The sequence below is a fragment of the Heterodontus francisci genome, chromosome 7 (assembly GCF_036365525.1).
Source record: "Heterodontus francisci isolate sHetFra1 chromosome 7, sHetFra1.hap1, whole genome shotgun sequence".
NCBI classification, from domain to species: Eukaryota; Metazoa; Chordata; class Chondrichthyes; order Heterodontiformes; family Heterodontidae; genus Heterodontus; species Heterodontus francisci.
In genome coordinates this window covers 117803902-117823157 of record NC_090377.1, presented here as the reverse complement: position 1 = coordinate 117823157, position 19256 = coordinate 117803902, and the positions used below count along the sequence as shown (strand labels likewise).

The 19256-nt window shown below is 43.8% G+C and overlaps 1 protein-coding gene across 13 annotated transcripts in view; it reads left to right on the top strand.

The window, feature by feature from the left end:
• LOC137372267 (double-stranded RNA-specific editase 1-like) overlaps positions 1–19256 on the top strand; it is a 428430-nt gene that overhangs the window by 277400 nt on the left and 131774 nt on the right. For 5 of the 13 annotated variants that reach the window (XM_068035988.1, XM_068035986.1, XM_068035989.1 and 2 more), the window contains one exon: positions 13346–13493. The exons of the other annotated variants lie outside the window; for them this stretch is intronic. In XM_068035988.1, the coding sequence (XP_067892089.1) occupies positions 13370–13493 (124 nt within the window). In that variant the 5' untranslated portion in view covers positions 13346–13369. The remainder of the gene's footprint in view (positions 1–13345; positions 13494–19256) is intronic. 13 annotated transcript variants of the gene reach the window in all.

The following is a 19256-nucleotide window of genomic DNA, read 5'->3' as shown; positions in this document are numbered from 1 at the left end:
GCTGTAAAGCACCTCTAGACGTCCAGTGGTTTTGAAAAGCGCTATATAAATGTAAGTCTTCTTTACTCACATGAGCTATCTTTATTAAACTGTTGATTGCAATCTGTGCATTGGATTCTCCACACCTTTGTCCTCATTTGTATGCTCCAAAGTGAATGTACCAGATTCTACATTTTCTTCCCCTTACTCCAAACCACTCACAATCTACAAAGGGCCCTTGTAGTAATTCCTGAAATTGCGGCAGTGGTTCCCTTCTGGTTCACTTGTACAGCCCAGCTATGCGTCATCACCAAAGAGCTGGCAAGCAAAAGTGAGATTAAAGGTTGCCACTCGCCGCCTTGTTCCTTGTAAGGCAATACGGGAATGAGATAAAAGGTGCTAAATTGCTGGTTGTTGCTTTCCTTTATCTCACCTAACTAGACAGTCACTGCAATAAGTCTGCAAAGGCTTTAAGGGGCATGGGAAGGAGTTGAGGTAATTGTTCCATTTTCTTCTTAATTTGAAGAATTCTGTTTGAGCACAAGTGAAGTGTTCAGGCTGAGGGCATTAGTATTGTATCTGAAAAGCATTAATTGGAAGATTTGGGACTAAATTTTACAGACCCCCTCCCCGCCCCTGTCGCAGTGGGGTGCATGGAAAATGCCTCCGGGAGAGGCCCGCCATGGACCTTGACGCCGGGAAGGCCCAGACCCATATTGCCGACGGCAGCGAGGCCTTGAGGTGGCTCCCCCGCCACTCGGCGACGGGAGCCCAATTTAAATATGTAAAATAATTTACATCAATTAATTAATTACCGTCACCCATCCTGGAGTGATATTGATGTCGGTGCACGACACTCCTGCACCTTTGGATCCCCATCTGCGGGGCCGGGGAGGTGATGCAGCTAAGTTTTCCGGTGCGGAAGGGCAGCGGGGAGCAGGGATCAAACTCATTTCATTGGTATAGGGGATGGTGGGAAGGGTTATAGTGTAAAGTTTATGAACTTTGGTGGGGGGAAGGTCAGGTGGGCAAGGTAGGTATTTTGGGGGGAGGGGGAGAGCGCAAGGAATTAATTCTATGGTTATTGGGAGGGTGGGAGAGGGTCAAGATAATTTCATTAAATTTTTAAAAACAATGTCTCTTTAAATTTTAAATTGAAATGTAGGGCTTGAAGCCCTTCAAAAATGGCCTCAGCGCCTGCACAATGGCAGCTGACTCCATTGCCGGGGACGGACAGACAGCCCTCTCCGCGTAATCAGCATGGGTGGTCTGCCCCAGCTCTTTGAATGAGCCGCCCGCTGAATATCGTGGCGGCTCCACGATATGTAGTCCACACGGGCAGACTGCCATTGTTTACGCCCGAGTATAGATTTCAGCCCAAGGTGCAATTGTTATGGAATGTTTTTTTTCAATATGTAAATTTTAAGCTTTTTTCCACGTGGGTGACGGGTGAAGGATGTACACTCTTTTGAATTTCCAAATTGCGATTTCCTGTTGCATTGAAGTTCTTGCACGCTGCATTATAAAAACAGAGGGAGTGGGCGTAGACCATATGACCCCTTGAGTCTGCTTTGCCATTCAGTAAGATTACTGCTGAACTTCGACCTCAACTCCACTTTCCCGCCCTAATCCCAAATTCTTTGATTCCAATTCCAAAGATACACAACCCTCTGAATGAATTCCTTTCCTGACAAATATCTGTCAGTCCATGTCTCCTTCCTTCCATTGTGCTCTGCCAGTACTCTCTTTGAAAGATGCTCCAGTCTCTGCTTCAACTGCTCAGTGGTAAAGATTTTCATGCTTTGACAACACACGACATAAAGAAATGTCTCCTAACTTCTTTCTTCACTCCCTTATAAACAGTTTTAAGTTGACACCCTGTACCAGCCCCCGGCAGAGGATATAAGATTTCCCTATTCCCACGATCAGTGGAGATTATAATTTCATCCTGGCTTTAAGCCTGTGCAACTTGGGAAATCATGCTAATAGCTGGTTGTGTTAAATTCATAGATGTTTTTATTTGTTACATGGTGAGTGACACTGGGTTGGCTGCTAAGCCTGGGCAAATTGCCACCCCCATTTCCTTAAGAGCTGCAGCAGATCATGGAAAAGTAAATTAAAACGGCCTAAAAACAATTGAGCAGTGCAAATGTAGGAAAGTTTAAACTTTATAAGTAAAAGATGATTGTTACAGTTTGGATCCTGCACTCAAATCTTCTTTCTTAACAGATGCAAAGCATTCTTAAAATACTATGTTTCTACACTTGCTTTCCAAGAAGTTCTGTAATAACTACAAATCAATAGGGACAGGAGTGGGTCATTCATCCTCTTGAGACTGCTCCACCATTCAGTTCGATCATGGCTGATCTGTACTTCAGCTGCATATACCCAGTTTTGTTCCAAACCTCTTTACTTGAAAAACATCTGCCGATCTCGGTCTTGATAATTTCAATTGATCCAGCGTCCATAGCATTTTAAACACCTCGAGTAGATTACCCCTCAATCTTCTAAATTCAAGGCAATACAAGTAACATTTATGCAACCTGTTCTCATAATTTAAGGTATCATTCAGGTGAATCTGTACTGTAACCTGTGTCTGCGTGGGTTTCCTCCGGGTGCTCCGGTTTCTTCCCACATGCCAAAAGACTTGCAGGTTGATAGGTAAATTGGCCATTATAAATTGCCCCTAGTATAGGTAGGCGGTAGGGAAATATAGGGACAGGTGGGGATGTGGTAGGAATATGGAATTAGTGTAGGATTAGTATAAATGGGTGGCTGATGGTCGGCACAGACTCGGTGGGCCGAAGGGCCTGTTGCAGTGCTGTATCTCTAAACTAAAAAAAAACTAAACTAACTGCTTTTGATGGATGCTTCTAATAATACCAAAAAGCATTTTTTTTTAATTTACCATTTTTTGTTTGCGCAGTAACTTGTACTGATACCTTCTAAGATGGCAACTGCTGTATGAATGCTTATAGATCTTTGGCATGATACACTGTTAATAGAAAATCTCAGATGCAACAAAAATGCATCTTATGTTGTTTTCTGGCCCAAGGAAGAAGAATTTGCAAAATTGGTAGTGGAGTGCTACCTCCATTGTTGCCACCTCTGTGGTAGGTAACTCACTGGCCCACTAAAAGGTCTTTCTACTCGTTAGTCTTGAAATTAGATCTCCAACATTTGTTTGTGTAAAGCTATCACACAGTGTTGCCTGTGTACTTTTACCAAGCAACATCATTAAGACTTGGCAGCTAAGCCTAATAGTGCCTTTTAGATCTACCATGATGTCTGGAACTTCTGCCATTCCCTTCACCTGCTTGCTCCCTTGCAAGACCTTTTCTAATCATAAGTGCTGCTGGGTTCACTTTGGTATTGGGACACAACATGGGCTAATGTTGTCTGATGCTGATGCATACAAACATCACTAAAGATGTTGTTACCATGTAGTTCCCCAAAATATTGAATCCAGTCTGTCTCAACACCAGTATGTGGCAGATGCGCTTCATTTTTGAAGGATGAATATCCTACCAGGTGAGCAATCTTTAATTTGAAGAGCTCTCAAATTTCAGTAAAATTCTAGCAACTCAAACAAAAACAAAAAATGCTGCTTGTTATTTCTTCACCGATGATGGCAACAGTCAAGTGGGGAAGTTATTGTTTGAGGTTTTTTTTGCTTGTGCAGGTGAATTTACATGGATGGGATAGACATAGGAGGAAACATAGTTGTTTGACAGTGGTTGAATCAGACTTGAGGACTAAGCATATTCCCATGTATGGCAGAGAGTGTTATTTATTTATTTAGAGATACAGCACTGAAACAGGCCCTTCGGCCCACCGAGTCTGTGCCGACAATCAACCACCCATTTATACTAATCCTACATTAATTCCATATTCCTACCCCATCCCCACCTTTAGTCAGTTAGAATTCTTTATAATAACTTGCAGATGTGTCTTAAATCAGCTTAGATTCCCTGTCAAATAGGACAGATATAATCGAGTGTGGAAGCAGGGTAATGGTCTCTTTGCTGAGTCCATTGAAGAAAAAGGGAAGGAAATTATTTGTGGAAGCTGGTCTCCATGAAGCATGGAAGTAAACGTTTTGCTGATCCCAGCTTATGTTGCTGAGCAGCCTAGACTGCTGCAGTATTATGGCAGTCGCAGCTCCATTCTTGCAGCTTGTTGTTTCCTCCTGCATCCTTATGGCACTGAATTACTCACTATAGGCTCTACGTGGTAGTAACTTCAACTTCCACCTTCTGAGGAGCTCATCCTGTGGCACAAAAGAAAGATTTGCATTTATAAGTATAATCATTTAATTTTGCATATCAACCATTTTTGATTTTTTTTTAATGAGATGAATAAATTAATGCTGCCTTACAGACAACACTGCAGTATACTTGTACACTTTAATTTATATCACTTACTTGAGTAATTTTATTTATAACACTAACAAGGGCCGGAATTTTACATCGGGGGCGAGCCCACCTCTGCCCAGCCTGGGAACTACACCAGGATTTTACGTACCCCAGGCCCTAAATTGGCCTTGGGCGGGCTTGCACCCCTCTGATACAGGACGTTCCTCTTAGAGGTGCCGGCCAATCAGTGGGCCGGCAGCTCTCAGTCCCAGCAGCGCCACAAGGAGCAACAGTGCAGTAGGGGCGGTTGGGCCATGGGGGCGGCCCTCCATGCGGCACAGGGTGCCCGATCAGAAGGGCCACCCACCCCCACCAGCCCGCAAGGGGGCCGCCAGGTTTTACTGGGTGGCGCTCTGGGGGCCTCAGCTGCCCGCCGGCTGCTGGTAAAATACAAGCGGTGACGAGAGGAAGCCTTTGAGTGGCAGTTAATTGGCCACTTAAGGGCCATAATTGGCCGGTGAGCGGGTTGGGGCATTTCTCGCTGCTGCCATCCCCTGTAAAATTGCAGCGGGGGCAGGAAGGCATCAGGAACAGCACCCCCATCTCCCACGCAATTTTACAACCCACCACCCCCCCCCCCCCCCCCCCCCACCAACCACCACCAGTCTGCTTGGGCAGATGTGGGGGGGTGGGGGGTGTAAAATACCTGCCAGTGACACTATGGAAATGAATATTGTTTTTTTTTATGGCGATGACATCCATTGATGCCACCAGTTAAAACATCCAGTTAAAAATATTCCACTTAGAACTCTCAAGGCTCATTTGTGAGCAATTAAATCTGCTGACTTGTGGGATAGAAATCATATTCTCTGTTCCTCCTCATAAAATCTGACAAACCTGCTGAAGATCTCTTGAGCAGATAGACTAAATTGTTACCTTGGTTATTAATTTAATATTTTTATTCCCACCACAATGGATCTGAAAATTACCCTCCAGTTGGTTTACCTTTCTCAATTATAGTGTTACACATTATAAACTACATGCCTAATGCAAGTAAAGTGGCTACAAGTCCATAAGAGAAAGGAATTCTATCTGTGCGAGATTTTCTGAAATAATTGCATTCTTTATTTTGTCATTTGCACTAGTAGCACAATGCCCACTGCAGAGTGAATGTGAAAATACTGATTCAGTGAAAACAAGTACAACCTTGTGTTAGAATAATAGATGGATATGGTGCAGGTCCCAGTCCGCAGATAACTGGTGCTAGAAATAGTTACAAAATGTGATGCTCACAGACAGCTGAATGCTCATAGATAGATCATTTGTAACTGACATGTAGATGGTCTGACTGCTGAACCTCAACTGTTCATCTCATCCAAGTCCACAAGGGTCATCATTATTGCTGTAAATAAGCTGCGGGCAAGGGAAATGATGCCGCTATTAATGAGGTTCTCTTGCAATATGGCACTGTGGATTGAAAGCATAATTTTCCATAAGTTTTAGAAAACATTGAAAATATGAATATTTCTGCACTTTTTTTTACTCGTTCAGGGGATGTGGGCTTCACTGGCCAGGCCAGCATTTGTTGCCCATCCCTAATTGCCCCTGAGAAGGTTGTGGTGGGCTGCCTTCTTGAACCGCTGCAGTCCTTGTGGGGTAGGTACACCCATAATGCTGTTATAAAGGGAGCTCCTGGATTTTGACCCAGTGACAGTGAAGAAACTGTGATATAGTTCCAAGTTAAGATGGTGTGTGACTTGGAGGGGAACTTGCAAATGGTGGTGTTCCCATGCATCTGTTGCCCTTGTCCTTCTAGGTGGTGTGCAGATTGCAAGTTGAGTATGGAGTTTCGAGTTTGGTGAGTGGCAAGTTCGGTGAAGGGGGGAGGAGGTGCTCCACTTTTCTATTTTTTTTCTACTTTTTTAACCTTCCAGTATTTGGCTCTTGCTTTGGTGCAGTGGTAAGAGCTGCTTGGTGAGTACCGGTAAGCTATTATACTTATAATAAATAGTCTTAAAGTTAAGATATGGCAAGGCAGCTCTGCCGAATGGAATGTACAGCCTGTGGCATGTGGGAAGTCATGGACGCACCATGTGTCCTCGACAAACACATCTGCAGGAAGTCTCACCGGCTGCAGAAGCTTGAGTCTGGGTTTCGGAACTCGAGCGGCGGCTGGAGTCACTGTTGTGCATCTGCAAGACTGAGGACTACGTGGATAGCACGTTTAGGGAGGTGGTCGCACCACAGGTTTGGAGTACGCAGTCAGATGGGGATTGGGTGACCACCAGGCAGTCTAAGAGAACCAGGCAGGTAGTGCAGGAGTCCCCTGATATGATCTCACTTGCTAATCGCTTTTCCATTTTGGATATTAGTGAGGGTGATGGTCCCTCAGAGGAGTAGTCAGAGCCAAGTTTGTGGTACCACAGGTGGCTCAGCTGCACAGGAAGGGAGGAAGAAGAGTGGAAGAGCAGTAGTGATAGGGGAACAGACAGACGTTTCTGGGCCAGTAAACGTGACTCCAGGATGGTATGTTACCTCCCTGATGCCAGGGTCAAGGATGTCACGGAGCGGCTGCAGGACTCTTCTGGGAGAGGGTGAACAGCCGGAGGTCGTGGTCCACATTGGTACCAATGACATAGGTAAGAAGGGGGATGAGATCCTGAAAGCAGATTATAGGGAGCTCGGAAGGCGATTAAAAAGCAGGACCTCAAAAGCAGTGATCGCAGGATAACTTCCCAGTCCCACATGCAAGTGAGCATAGGAATAGGAGAATTGAGCGATTGAACACGTCACTGGAAAACTGGTGCAGGAGGGAGGGCATCAGATTTCTGGGGCAGGTAGGACCTGTATGGACGGGTTGCATCTTAGCAGGAAAAGGGAATGAATATCCTCACAGGGCGATTTGCTAGTGCTGTTGGAGAGGGTTTAAACTAAATTGTCAGGGGGATGGGAACCTGAGAGAGAGCTCAGATTGGAGGGAAGCAAAACTGGTAACTTGTCAGGGTTGTGGGAACAAGTATCAGAGAGGAATACCAAGATGCACAGAATACTGGGGGAGATAGATAGAACGAGAGTAGGGAATAGTAAGTTATTAGGTGGTCAGAATAAGGGAGAAAATAATAAAGTCTGAATCAGGGTTAATGTGCATGTATATAAATGCACAGAGTGTGGTTAATAAGACTGGTGAGGGACAGGCACAGATTCCCATGTGGAAATATGGTGATGTGGCTGTAACAGAGACCTGGCTCAAAGAAGAGCAGGACTGAGTGTTAAATATTCCTGGATACAAGATGTTCAGGAAGGATAGGAAAGGGAAAAAAGGGGCAGGGGTGGCGGTAGTGATTAAGGAGAACATTGCAGTTCTGGAGATAAAGGATGTCCCAGAGGGGTCGAGGACAGAATCAATTTGGCTAGAGCTAAGGAACTAAAAAGGTGCGGTTACACTGCTCGGTGTTGTCTCTAGGCCACCAGCTCGTGGGAAGGATGTGGAGGAACAAATTTGCAAAGAAATTACAGATAGGTGCAAAAATTATAGGGTAGTTATAACGGGGGACTTTAATTATCCAAACATAGACTGGGATAATAGTCGTGTAAAGGGCAGTGAGGGGCAAGAGTCCCTAGAGTGTGTTCAGGAAAATGTTCTACTATGGTATATTGCTAGTCCAATGAGAAAAGAGGCACTGCTAGACCTGGTTCTTGAGAATGTGGTGGGCCAAGTGGATCAAGTATCAGTAGGAGACCATTTAGGGGATAGTGATCATTGTATCATAAAGTTTAGGCTGACTATGGAAAAGGACAAAGAGCAATCCAGGGTAAGAATAATTAACTAGGGGAAGGCCAACTTCAACGGGGTAGGATTGGAGCTGGGGTGAATAAATTGGAGTCAAAAGCTGGCAGGAAAACCGGTAGATGAACAATGGGCTACCTTCAAGAAGAGAGAGTTCAGGCACAGTCAAGGTATGTTCCCTCGAAGGCGAAAAGTAGGGCAAACAAATCCAGATCTTCCAGTGCAAGCAAATAAGAGAAGCAAAGAGAGAGCATGAAAAGAGACTGGTAGCTAGCATTAAAAGAAATCCCAAAGCTTTCTTTCGGCGTATAAATAGTAAAAGGGTAGTAAAAGGAGGAGTGGGGCTGATTCGGGACCAGAAAGCGGATTTACACATGGAGGCAGAGGGCATAGCTGAGGTATTAAATGAATACTTTGCATCTGTCTTTACCAAGGAAGAAGATGCAACCCAGGCAATGTTGAAAGAGGAGGTAAGTCAGACACTGGAGGGGTTTAAAATTGATAAAGAGGAAGTATTAGATAGGCTGAAATAAAAACAAGAAATGCTGGAACCACTCAGCAGGTCTGGCAGCATCTGTGGAAAGAGAAGCAGAGTTAACGTTTCGGGTCAGTGACGCTTCTTTGGAACTGGAACCAGTTCCGAAGAAGGGTCACTGACCGGAAATGTTAACTCTGCTTCTCTTTCCACAGATGCTGCCAGACCTGCTGAGTGGTTCCAGCATTTCTTGTTTTTATTTCAGATTTCCAGCATCTGCAGTATTTTGCTTTTATATTAGATAGGCTGGCTGTACTTAAAGTGAATAAAGCACCAGGACCAGATGAGATGCATCCAAGGATACTGAGGGAAGTAAGGGTGGAAATCACAGAGGCATTGGCCATAATTTTTCAATCTTCCTTTTACTTGGGGGTGATGTCAGAGGACTGGAGAATTGCAACCGTTATACCCTTGTTCAAAAAAGGGTGTAAAGATAAGCCCAGCCAGTCAGTTTAACTTCGGTGGTTGGAAAACTTCTAGAAAAAATAATTCAGGACAAAATCAATAGTCATATGGACAAATATGAGTTAATTAAGGAAAGTCAGCATGACTTTCTTAAGGGAAAATCATGTTTAACTAACTTGCTGGAGTTTTTTGAGGAGTTAACAAAGAGGGTTGCTGAGGACGATGCTTTTGATGTGGTGTACATGGACTTCCAAAAGCCGTTTGATACAGTGCTACATAACAGACCTGTGAGCAAACTTGTAGCTCATGGAATAAAAGGGATGATAGCAACGTGGATACGAAATTGGCTGAGTGACAGGAAACAAAGGGTAGTTTTTCGGGCTGGAGGAAGGTTTGTAGTGGAGTTCCCCGGGGATCAGTGTTGGGACCCTTGCTTTTCCTGATGTGTATTAATGACCTTGACCTTGGTGTACAGGGCACAATTTAAAAGTTTGCAGATGATACGAAACTTGGAAGCTTTGTGAACTGTGAGGGGGATAGTGTCGAACTTCAAAAGGACATAGGCAAGTTTGTTGAATGGACAGACAGGTGGCAGATGAAGTTCAATGCAGAGAAATGTGAAGTTATTCATTTTGGTAAGAAGAACATGGAGAGACAATCTAGAATAAAGGGTACAATTCTAAAGTGGGTGCAGGAGCAGTGGGACCAAGCTGTATATGTGCAGGTTGAGAGAGCGGTTGATAAAGCATACAGTATCCTGGACTTTCTTAATAGGGGCATAGAGTACAAGAGCAAGGAAGTTATGTTGAACTTGTATAAGACACTAGTTTGGCCTCAGCTGGAATATTGCATCCAGTTCTGGGTGCCACACTTCAGGAAAGACGTGAGGACATTGGAGAGAGTACAGAAAAGATTCATGAGAATGGTTCCAGGGATGAGGAATTTCAGTTATGAAGATAATTGGAGAAGTTAGGACTGTTTTCCTTGAAGAAGAGAAGGCTGAGATGTGATTTGATAGAGGTATTCAAAATCATGAGGGGTCTGGACAGAGTAGATAGAGAAACTGTTCCCACTCGTGAAAGGACTGAGAACGAGTGTGTACAGATTTAAAGTATTTGGTAAGAGAAGCAAAAGTGACATGAGGAAAAACATTTTCACGCAGTGAGTGGTTAAGGTCTGGAATGCACTGCCTGAGAGTGTGGTGGATGCAGGTTCAATTGAAGCATTCTAAAGGGAATTAGATACTTATATGAAAAGGAAGAATGTGCAGGGTTACAGGGAGAAGATGGGGGAATGGAACTGAGGGAGTTGCTCTTTCAGAGAGTCGGTGCAGACACAATGGGCCTAATGGCCCCCTTCTGCGCTGTAACGATTCCGAGATTCTGGTAGAGGTCGCGGGTTTGGAAGGTGCTGTCTAAGAAGCCTTGGTGCGTTGCTGCGGTGCATTTTATAGATGGCACACACTGCTGCCACTGTGCATCAGTGGTGGAGGGAGTGAATGTTCGTGGATAGGATGCCAATCGAGCGGACTGCTTTATCCTGGATGGTGTCGAGCTTCTTGAGTGTTTTTGGAACTGAACCCATCCAGGCAAGTAGAGAGTATTCCATCACACTCCTGACTTGTGCCTTGCAGAATCAGAGAATTGTTACAGTGCAGAAGGAGGCCATTCGGCCCATCGTGTCTGCACCAGCTCTCCAAAAGAGCAATTTACTCAGTTCTATTCCCCCGCCTTCTCCCCATAACCCTGCACATACTTCCTTTTCATATAACTGTCTAATTCCCTTTTGAATGCTTCAGTTGAACCTGCCTCCTCCACACTCTCAAGCAGTGCATTCCAGATCTTGGAAGAGAGGGAGATGGAGAGAGAGGCAGAGGGTGGACAGGCTCTGGAAAGTCAGGAGGTGAGTTACTTGCTGCAGGATTCCTAGCCTTTCACCTGCTCTTGTAGCAACGGTATTTATATAGCTACTCTAGTTCAGTGTTTGGTCAATGGTAACCCCCAGGATGTTGATAGCGGGAGATTCAGCAATCATAATGCCATTGAATGTCAAGGGGAGATGGTTAGATTCTCTCTTGTTTGAGATAGTCATTGCCTGGCACTTGTGTGGCACAAATGTTACTTGCCACTTATCAGCCCAAGCGTGGATATTGTCCGGGTCTTGTTGCATTTCTACCTTAGTAAGTGCACGCCCACAGTGCAGGAGCTGACGCCTTATACATTATCTATTGGTAGTCAAGTGAAATTCGCATTCTAAGTAGTTTAGGGATGATTTAAAGAATTGGTCAATTTAATCTTGCTGCAAATCTCATTCAGTTATGATTGAACAGTTCTGAGGGAAAAAATGGAGAATTATTGGCATTCTAGTTTTAATAATGCTTACCCAAAAGTAATGGTTCAGTGTATCTAAATGATCTAACCAGAACATCGATATTGTTACAATAAAAATTACAACAATTTCAAAGCTTTGTTTGTTTCGCTGAGATTCAGAACTGATAATTCAAGTACAAAACCTGTCCCTAAAATTGGAGCTAATTTTCAAGACTGAAATTGATAGATCTTTGTTAGGTAAGAGAATGTCAAGGAACATGGAACCAAGGCAGGTAAATTAAGTTGTCATACAGATCAGTCATGATCTATCTAATTGAATGGCTTAACAGACTCAAGGGACTGAATTGTCTACTGCTGTTCCTATGTACAAAATGTTTCCATTTCCTACAACATTTACTTAATTTTATGTTGTCTCTGAGTGCAGTTGCTAATTGGTGTCATATCATGAACAGTTTTGTGTTGTCGACCCACGCCCTCTAGAAATTGTTGTTGACTCCAAAATTCCTCATTCATTTTCTGCATCCTCCAGCTGCTAATGTGCTGTCAGGACAATAATCATGTGTTCTAGCCCTTTCCTGTGCATTCGTATCTTGTGACTCAGTTCATTATCCCCAATCATCACATTGTGAAAGTGTTCTGTCCTTAAGTGGGTCTTTTCAATGGATCAATCGATCAACTGACTTTAAGCACTGCTGCAAATTTGGCTGCGCTTTCACATTGTCAAATACAAGTGCAACATGCATTTACAAAGCACCTTTAATGTCAAAAAACGTCTCAGGGTGCTTCGCAGAGGTGTAATCAAAAAAAAGTGCCGAACCAAAGCTTGGAGGTTGACCGACAGCTTGTTGTTAAGAGGTTAGTTTTAAGGAGGACCTTAGTATTAGAGTGATGAGGGGGAGGCAGAGGGATTTAGGGAAAGAATTCCAGAGCATGGTGCCTGGGAACTGAAGGAATGGGCGCCAATGATCGGGGATAAAATAAGTGGGGCCATATAAGGCCAGAATCATAGCAGCATAATAGGTTACAGCACTTGGTGGCACCTTGCTGGAATTAGTCTCACACCCCTGCTCTTTCCCCATGGCCCTGTCATTTTTTTCCCCTTCAAGTATTTATTCAATTCCCCTTTGAAAGTAACTGTTAAATCTGTATCTTCCACCCTTTAAGACTGTGCATTCCGATTATACTGCTTCATTACAAAAAATGTTTCCACATGTCACCTCTGGTTCTTTTGCCAATCACTCAAATGTGTGATCTCTGGTTACCGGCCCTTCTATCACTGTCCTTACTCTATCAAAACGTTCATGCTTTTGAACACCTTTCAAATTCCCCCCCCCCCTCCCCACCACCCCCAAATCCTTTATTGTATGAAGCAGTCTCTTCACATGACAGAAGCTCTCTCATCCCTTTCTAGTCAATCTCTTCTGCACCCACACTAAGATCTTGACAGAATGTGGTGCCCAGATTGGCCACAATACTTCATCTGAGGCCTAACCAGTGTTTTATAAAGGTTTAGCATAACTTCCTTGTTATTGTGGTCTATGGACTGGATTTTGTGCAGTAGGCATGGGTCCCGGCGCCGGGCCGTAAAGTCAGGGAGAGCCCCGCCTCTGCACTTTTTCAGGCCCCCGGAGCGATCTTTGAAGGAGGCGGGATTGTCCCTTTAAGGACTTAATAGAGTCTTTTAGTCTAGGGGTAGGGCTGTCTCAAGGGTAACAGTGGTTCCCAGGGGGAAGGACAGTGAGTTGGGATATGGACAATGGTTTGAAAAGACAGTTGGAGAAAACTTGCTAGGAAGAACAAACCACCCCAACTTAGTCTCTTTTAGCAGTTTGGAAAAAGCCTGCCAGTTTTCCATCTCTCGAGGAGCTGAAAAGCAAATGTAAGATGTATTCTGAAACTGGCTGCATTCCTCCCGTAAGACCTATGTCTGAAACCTCTGCTGCTGCATTTCCAGGAATCCTACCCAAACTGATCTTCAATGTCGCCCGAACATAACTGTTCTAGGAAGATCCCAGTGACAGCCGTCTATACGCATTTGGGATGCCAAACCAAAACTAACGGCATCTTTCCATATCTTCTCCTACTTCTTCAAGAATTAGCAAGTATTTAACCCATGTGTTTTTTGTCCTTTATTTGTAATAGAGCTCTAAAACGCAAATCCCTTTATTTTTCCGGTTAACCGGTGTGAGTGTGAGAGTCTAAGGTAAAAGGGGCTCTTTAATATTTCAATCTGTGTGTTTATGCTTTGCTTCGTTACTGGTTAAGACTTGTTTTATAATAAACTGATTTTGTTGTTTATTAAAGAAACCTGTTTGGCCTGTTATATTCTGGGATAAAAAAGTCTATGATTGACCGTATTGATAAGTGGGAAAAAATTTAAATATATGTTGTGACCTGTGCAGACGTGGAACTAGAATAAACAGTGCACTCCTACCACCTCGACTGTCACACTTTAACCCCCATGTGCTTTAATTTTGCTAACCGGTCTGTTATGTGATATTTTATCAAATGCCTTTTCAGTCTATATACACATCAACTGCACTGTCCTCATCAATCCTCTCTGTTACTTTATCAAAGAGCTCAATCAAGTTAGTCAAACATGACTTTCCTTTAACAAATTTGTTCTGACTTTCATTTATTAACTCATACTATTCAGTGTCAATTTTTTTATTATTCTTTTGTGGGATGTGGGCATGGCTGGCAAGGCCAGCATTTTTGCCCATCCCTGAATACCCTTGACAACTGAGTTGCTTGCTAGGCCATTTCAGAGGACAGTTAAGAGTCAACCACATTACTGTGGGTCTGGAGTCGCATGTCGGCCAGACCAGGTGAGGACAGCAGATTTCCTTCCCTAAAGGACATTAGCGAACCAGATGGGTTTTTACAACAATCAATGAAACTGTCATAGCACCATTACTGAAACCAGCTTTCAATTCCAGATTTTTTATTAATTAATTGTGCTGCTGTGATGGGATTTGAACCCAGGTCGTTAGCATGGGCATCTGGACTGCTCATTCAGTGATGCAGGCATGATTGATCTCCTGCTGTACTGTGATAATTCTGTGATTCTGTGACATTACCACTATACCACCATCTCCCCATATTTATTAATTTTCTATCAATTAATTTCATCCCACATTATTGTCTTTCAAAGTTTCCTCACAGCCGATGCTGAATTTACTGCCTTCTGCTTTTTTGATCAGGGGTGTAACATTTGCAATCCTCCAGCCCTTGTGGTCAGAGCCATCGCAATTTCCACCCTTAAATCCTTCAGGAATCTAGGATGCAGTCCACCTGGACCAGATGACTTTTCTACTTTGAGCATTGCTAAACCATTTAAGTACCACCTCTTTATTTTTATCTTGCCAATATTGCTATTCCCTTCTCCTTTACTGCCACGTTGGCAGCATCGTCTTTAGTGAAGACGGATGCAAAGTACTCATTTAGTACCTCAGTCTCTACAAGATTTAGTACCCCTTTGTCTCCACAAGATTCCTAAGGTTCGTAATCAGCCTCAATTCTCTTTTGACTACCCTTTTACGACATATGTTTGTTAAACAACTTCTGGGTTCACTATTATATTAGCTGAAAATGCATTCTCAAACCCTCTTTTTAGCCCTCTTATTCCCTTTTTAGACCTCTACATTCAGAGGAGCAGAGAGTTCAAATGGGGAAGGTTGTAGGGCTGGAGGAGGCTACAGATTGGCAGCAACTAAGCTATGAAGGTAATTAAATGTGATGATGAAAATTTAGAATTTGAGACTCTAGGGTAGGTCAACAAGCAGAGGGACAATGGGCATGTCGGATTTGTTGGTGGCTAGAATATAAGCAGCACAGTTTTGGATGAGCTCAAGGTTACAGCTGGCAAAAGGAGGCCAAACAGTAGAGCATGGATTAGGTGAGTCTGGAGGCATGGGCGAGAGTTTCAGCTGCAGGTGGGCTGAGGTTGGGGGTAAAGGCAGGTAGAAGTAGGTGGTGGTCTTTGGGATGGAGAGGATATTGGATCAGGACTTAGCTTGGGGTTGAGTTGAACTCTGAAGTTGTGAACTGTCTGATTTGGCCCACACAGTGGCGAGGGAGGGGGTTGAATGGCAAAGGTACAGAGTTTATGGTGGGAGCTGAAGATGATGGCCTCAGTCTTTCCAATATTTAGCTGGAGGAAATTTCAGCTTATCCAAGACTGGATGTTAAACAAGAAAAAACTAGTGCAGAGGTAGAGCTTGGGGTGGGGGGGGGGGGGGGGGGGGGGGAGTCACCAGCATATGTGGGGCAGCTGATGGATAGTATTACCATAGGGCAACATTTAAATGAAGGATGTGGGGACCAAGAGGTGCAGGCTATTTCTGGTCAAGATTATAACATTACTGCCAATGTACTTCATGGGCGCTCTGATCACCTGGCACTCGTTTTGCTCACTTAATTGCAGCATGACTATGGGACAGGCTTTTCCTGTCTCCGATTTTCATTGGTTCTACTATTTTTACTTTTTAATGAATATTAACAAAAACACAAGTCATTGTTTAGTGAAGTGTTATTTAGGTGCCTTCAAAGTCAAGGAAGTTCATATGAGGGCAGGTGATAAAACTTGTAAGTGGAGATAAAGTAAGGGCTCACTTTTCGATCTCTAGCATGCTACAGATTTACAGAGATGATGCTTTGTCCTTTTAAGGCCACAAAGTCTAATTGCAGTTGAGTAAGCACCAGGTGAGATCAAAGTTTAATTGCTTTTGATGTTTCTGGTCACAACCCAAGTCCCTTTCCTCCTGTTTTTAAATGTGTTTTGGTACATTCTCTACAGAGTTAGAGGTTCTGGCTCCTGTGTCCAATGAGTGTCTGTTTCTTTCAGACATTTGGGAGAGGTGGGGAAGCTGTAAAAACAGTGAGGTACTTGAAATGTGATAGAAAAGTGCTATGAATAGACAATTATGTACGAGATATGGTGCTTGGGGTTTTAGATATTGTTTATTGGACGAAGTGTAATTGTCATGTAGCAGGCATTGGATTTCCTTTGGTATTGCCAGATATCCTGACACACATCCTTTTCCAACAACAGCTTGTATTTAAGTACTACCTCTCATGGAGATGAATGCCTCAGAGCACCTTACAAGAAAGAGAGAAGGATGAGCAGGAGATGGGAAAGATTAAAGAAGAGGGAATATTAAAACACAAAGTGCTGGTGATATTGCTCAGAGTAATTGGAAACTGGAATTGAGGGTCTTGAACAGAGTGTGTCAGGATAGGCAAGTGTGGAGCTGCACAGTAACATGGTATACAAGCTATCTAGGATTAAATATAGTGCAGTTCCAAATGCAGAAATTTGACTTAACCCCCCTCTCATTTTCAACAGTTATTATGCACTAGTCAATGAAAGTAGGCAATCCTTCTGACATTATGTTAATCTCTACTAAATGTTTATCTTAGAAATGTATTTGTATATCAAAGCTGTTTTGCTATCCTCCCAATTTTCTTTCTCGACTTCAAATTCCTAGCTGAACATGTGCCAAGTGAAGATACAGCAGTTACAGAGAGTTTTCTTGTGCATCAAAATTTTCAAATTTTTTCCAGCTGTGTCCTGTGCCAGCCAAATCGACGCATGCTATCTGAAGATAATACTTATCTTCAGTTCTATTTAAACACTCATCTTGTGTGCAAACTCAGTATATTGGTTGCTTCATGTGACTGACTTTGAAGATTTTTGTTTTTATTTGACTGTCCTGTTGCACACCTTCACTGAAGGTGACCTTACTTACAGTTGTAATGTTATATTTGGTGAGATTTTAAAGCTTTCTTTTATCGAGGTGGAAGTTCTGTAAAAACTCCATATTGTTACCAGATACTCATTGATGGCACACTGTATGGGAATGCTGCCTTTTCATCTCCAATCTCTGTTTAATTCCAAATATTAAGAGCTGTTAGGAGTGGTGGCATAGTGGTATTTTCACTGGACTAGTAACCCAGAGACTCTGGATATTATTCTGGGGACAGGGGTTCAAATCCCACCACAGCAGGAGGTGGAATTTGAATTCATTTAATAAACAAAATCTGGAATTAAAAAGCTAATCTAATCACGGCCATGAAATGATTGTCGTAAAAACCCACCTGGTTCACTAATGTCCTTTAGGGAAGGAAATCTGCTGGCCTTACCTGGTCTGGCCTACATGTGACACCAGACCCACAGCAATATAGTTGACTCTTAATGCCCTCTGAAATGACCTAGCAAGTCACTCAGTTGTATCCAACTGCGACAAAGTCAATAAGGGATGAAACCAGACGGACCACCCGGCATCGACCTAGGCACCGGAAACGACAACGGCGAACCCAGCCCTGTCGACCCCGCAAAGTCCTCCTTACTAACATCTGGAGGCTTGTGCCAAAATTGGGAGAGCTGTCCCACAGACTTGTTCAGCAGCAGCCTGACTTGGTCATACTCACAGAATCATACCTTACAGACAATGTCCTATCGCCATCCCTGTGTATGTCCTGTCCCACCGGCAGAGGTGGTGGCACAATTGGGAGGGAGTTGCCCTAGGAGTCCTCAACATCGACTCCAGACCCCGTGATATCTCATGGCATCAGGTCAAACACGGGCAAGGAAACCTCCTGCTGATTACCACCTACCGTTACAACCCACCCCCCCCCCCCCCCACCCCATCACAAAAGCTACACAAATATTCCCATCCTCAATGATGGAGAAAACCCAGCACATCAGTGCAAAAGAAGTATTTGCAACAATCTTCAGCCGGAAGTGCTGAATGGATGGTCCATCTCAGCCTCCTCCTGAAGTCCCCAGCATCATAGATGTTAGTCTTCAGCCAATTTGATTCACTCCGCATGATATCAAGAAACGACTGAAGGCACTGGATACTGCAAAGGCTTTGGGCCATGACAAAATTCCAGTAATAGTACTGAAGACCTGTGCTGCAGAACTTGCCGCACCCCTAGCCATGCTGTTCCAGTACAGCTACAACTGTGGAAAATTGCTCAGTTATGTCCTGTACACCAAAAGCAGGACAAATCCAACCCGGCCAATTACCGCCCCATCAGCCCACTCTCGATCATCAGTAAAGTGATGGAAGGTGTCATCGACAGTGCTATCAAGCGGCATTTGCTTAGCAATAACCTGTTCAGTGACGCTCAGTTTGGGTTCCGCAAGGACCACTCAGCTCCTGACCTCATTACAGCCTTAGTTCAAACATGGAAAAAAGAGGTGAGGTGAGAGTGACTGCCCTTGACATCAAGGCAGCATTTGACCGAGTATAGCATCAAGGAGCCCTAGCAAAACTGAAATCGATGCGAATCGGGGAAAACTCTCCGCTGGTTGGAGTCATACCTAGCGCAAAGGAAGATGGTTATGATTGTGGAGGTCAATCATCTCAGCTCCAGGACATCGCTGCAGGAGTTCCTCAGGGTAGTGTCCTAGGCCCAACCATCTTCAGCTGCTTCATCAATGACCTTCCTTCAATCATAAGGTCAGAAGTGGGGATGTTTGCTGATGATTGCACAATGTTCAGCACCATTCGTAACTCCTCAGATACTGAAGCAGTCCATGTAGAAATGCAGCATGACCTGGACTTGGCTGATCAGCAGCAAGTAACATTCACGCCACACAAGTGCCAGACAATGACTATCTCAAACACGAGAGATTCTAACCATCACACCCTTGACATTCAAATTACAATCGCTGAATTCCTCAATATCAACATCTTGGGGGTTACCATTGACCAGAAACTGAACTGGAGTAGCCATATAAATACCATGGTTACAAGAGCAGATCAGAGGCTAGGAATCCTGCAGCGAGTAACTCACTTCCTAACTCCACAAAGCCTGTCCACCATCTACAAGGCTCAAGTCAGGAGTTTGATGAA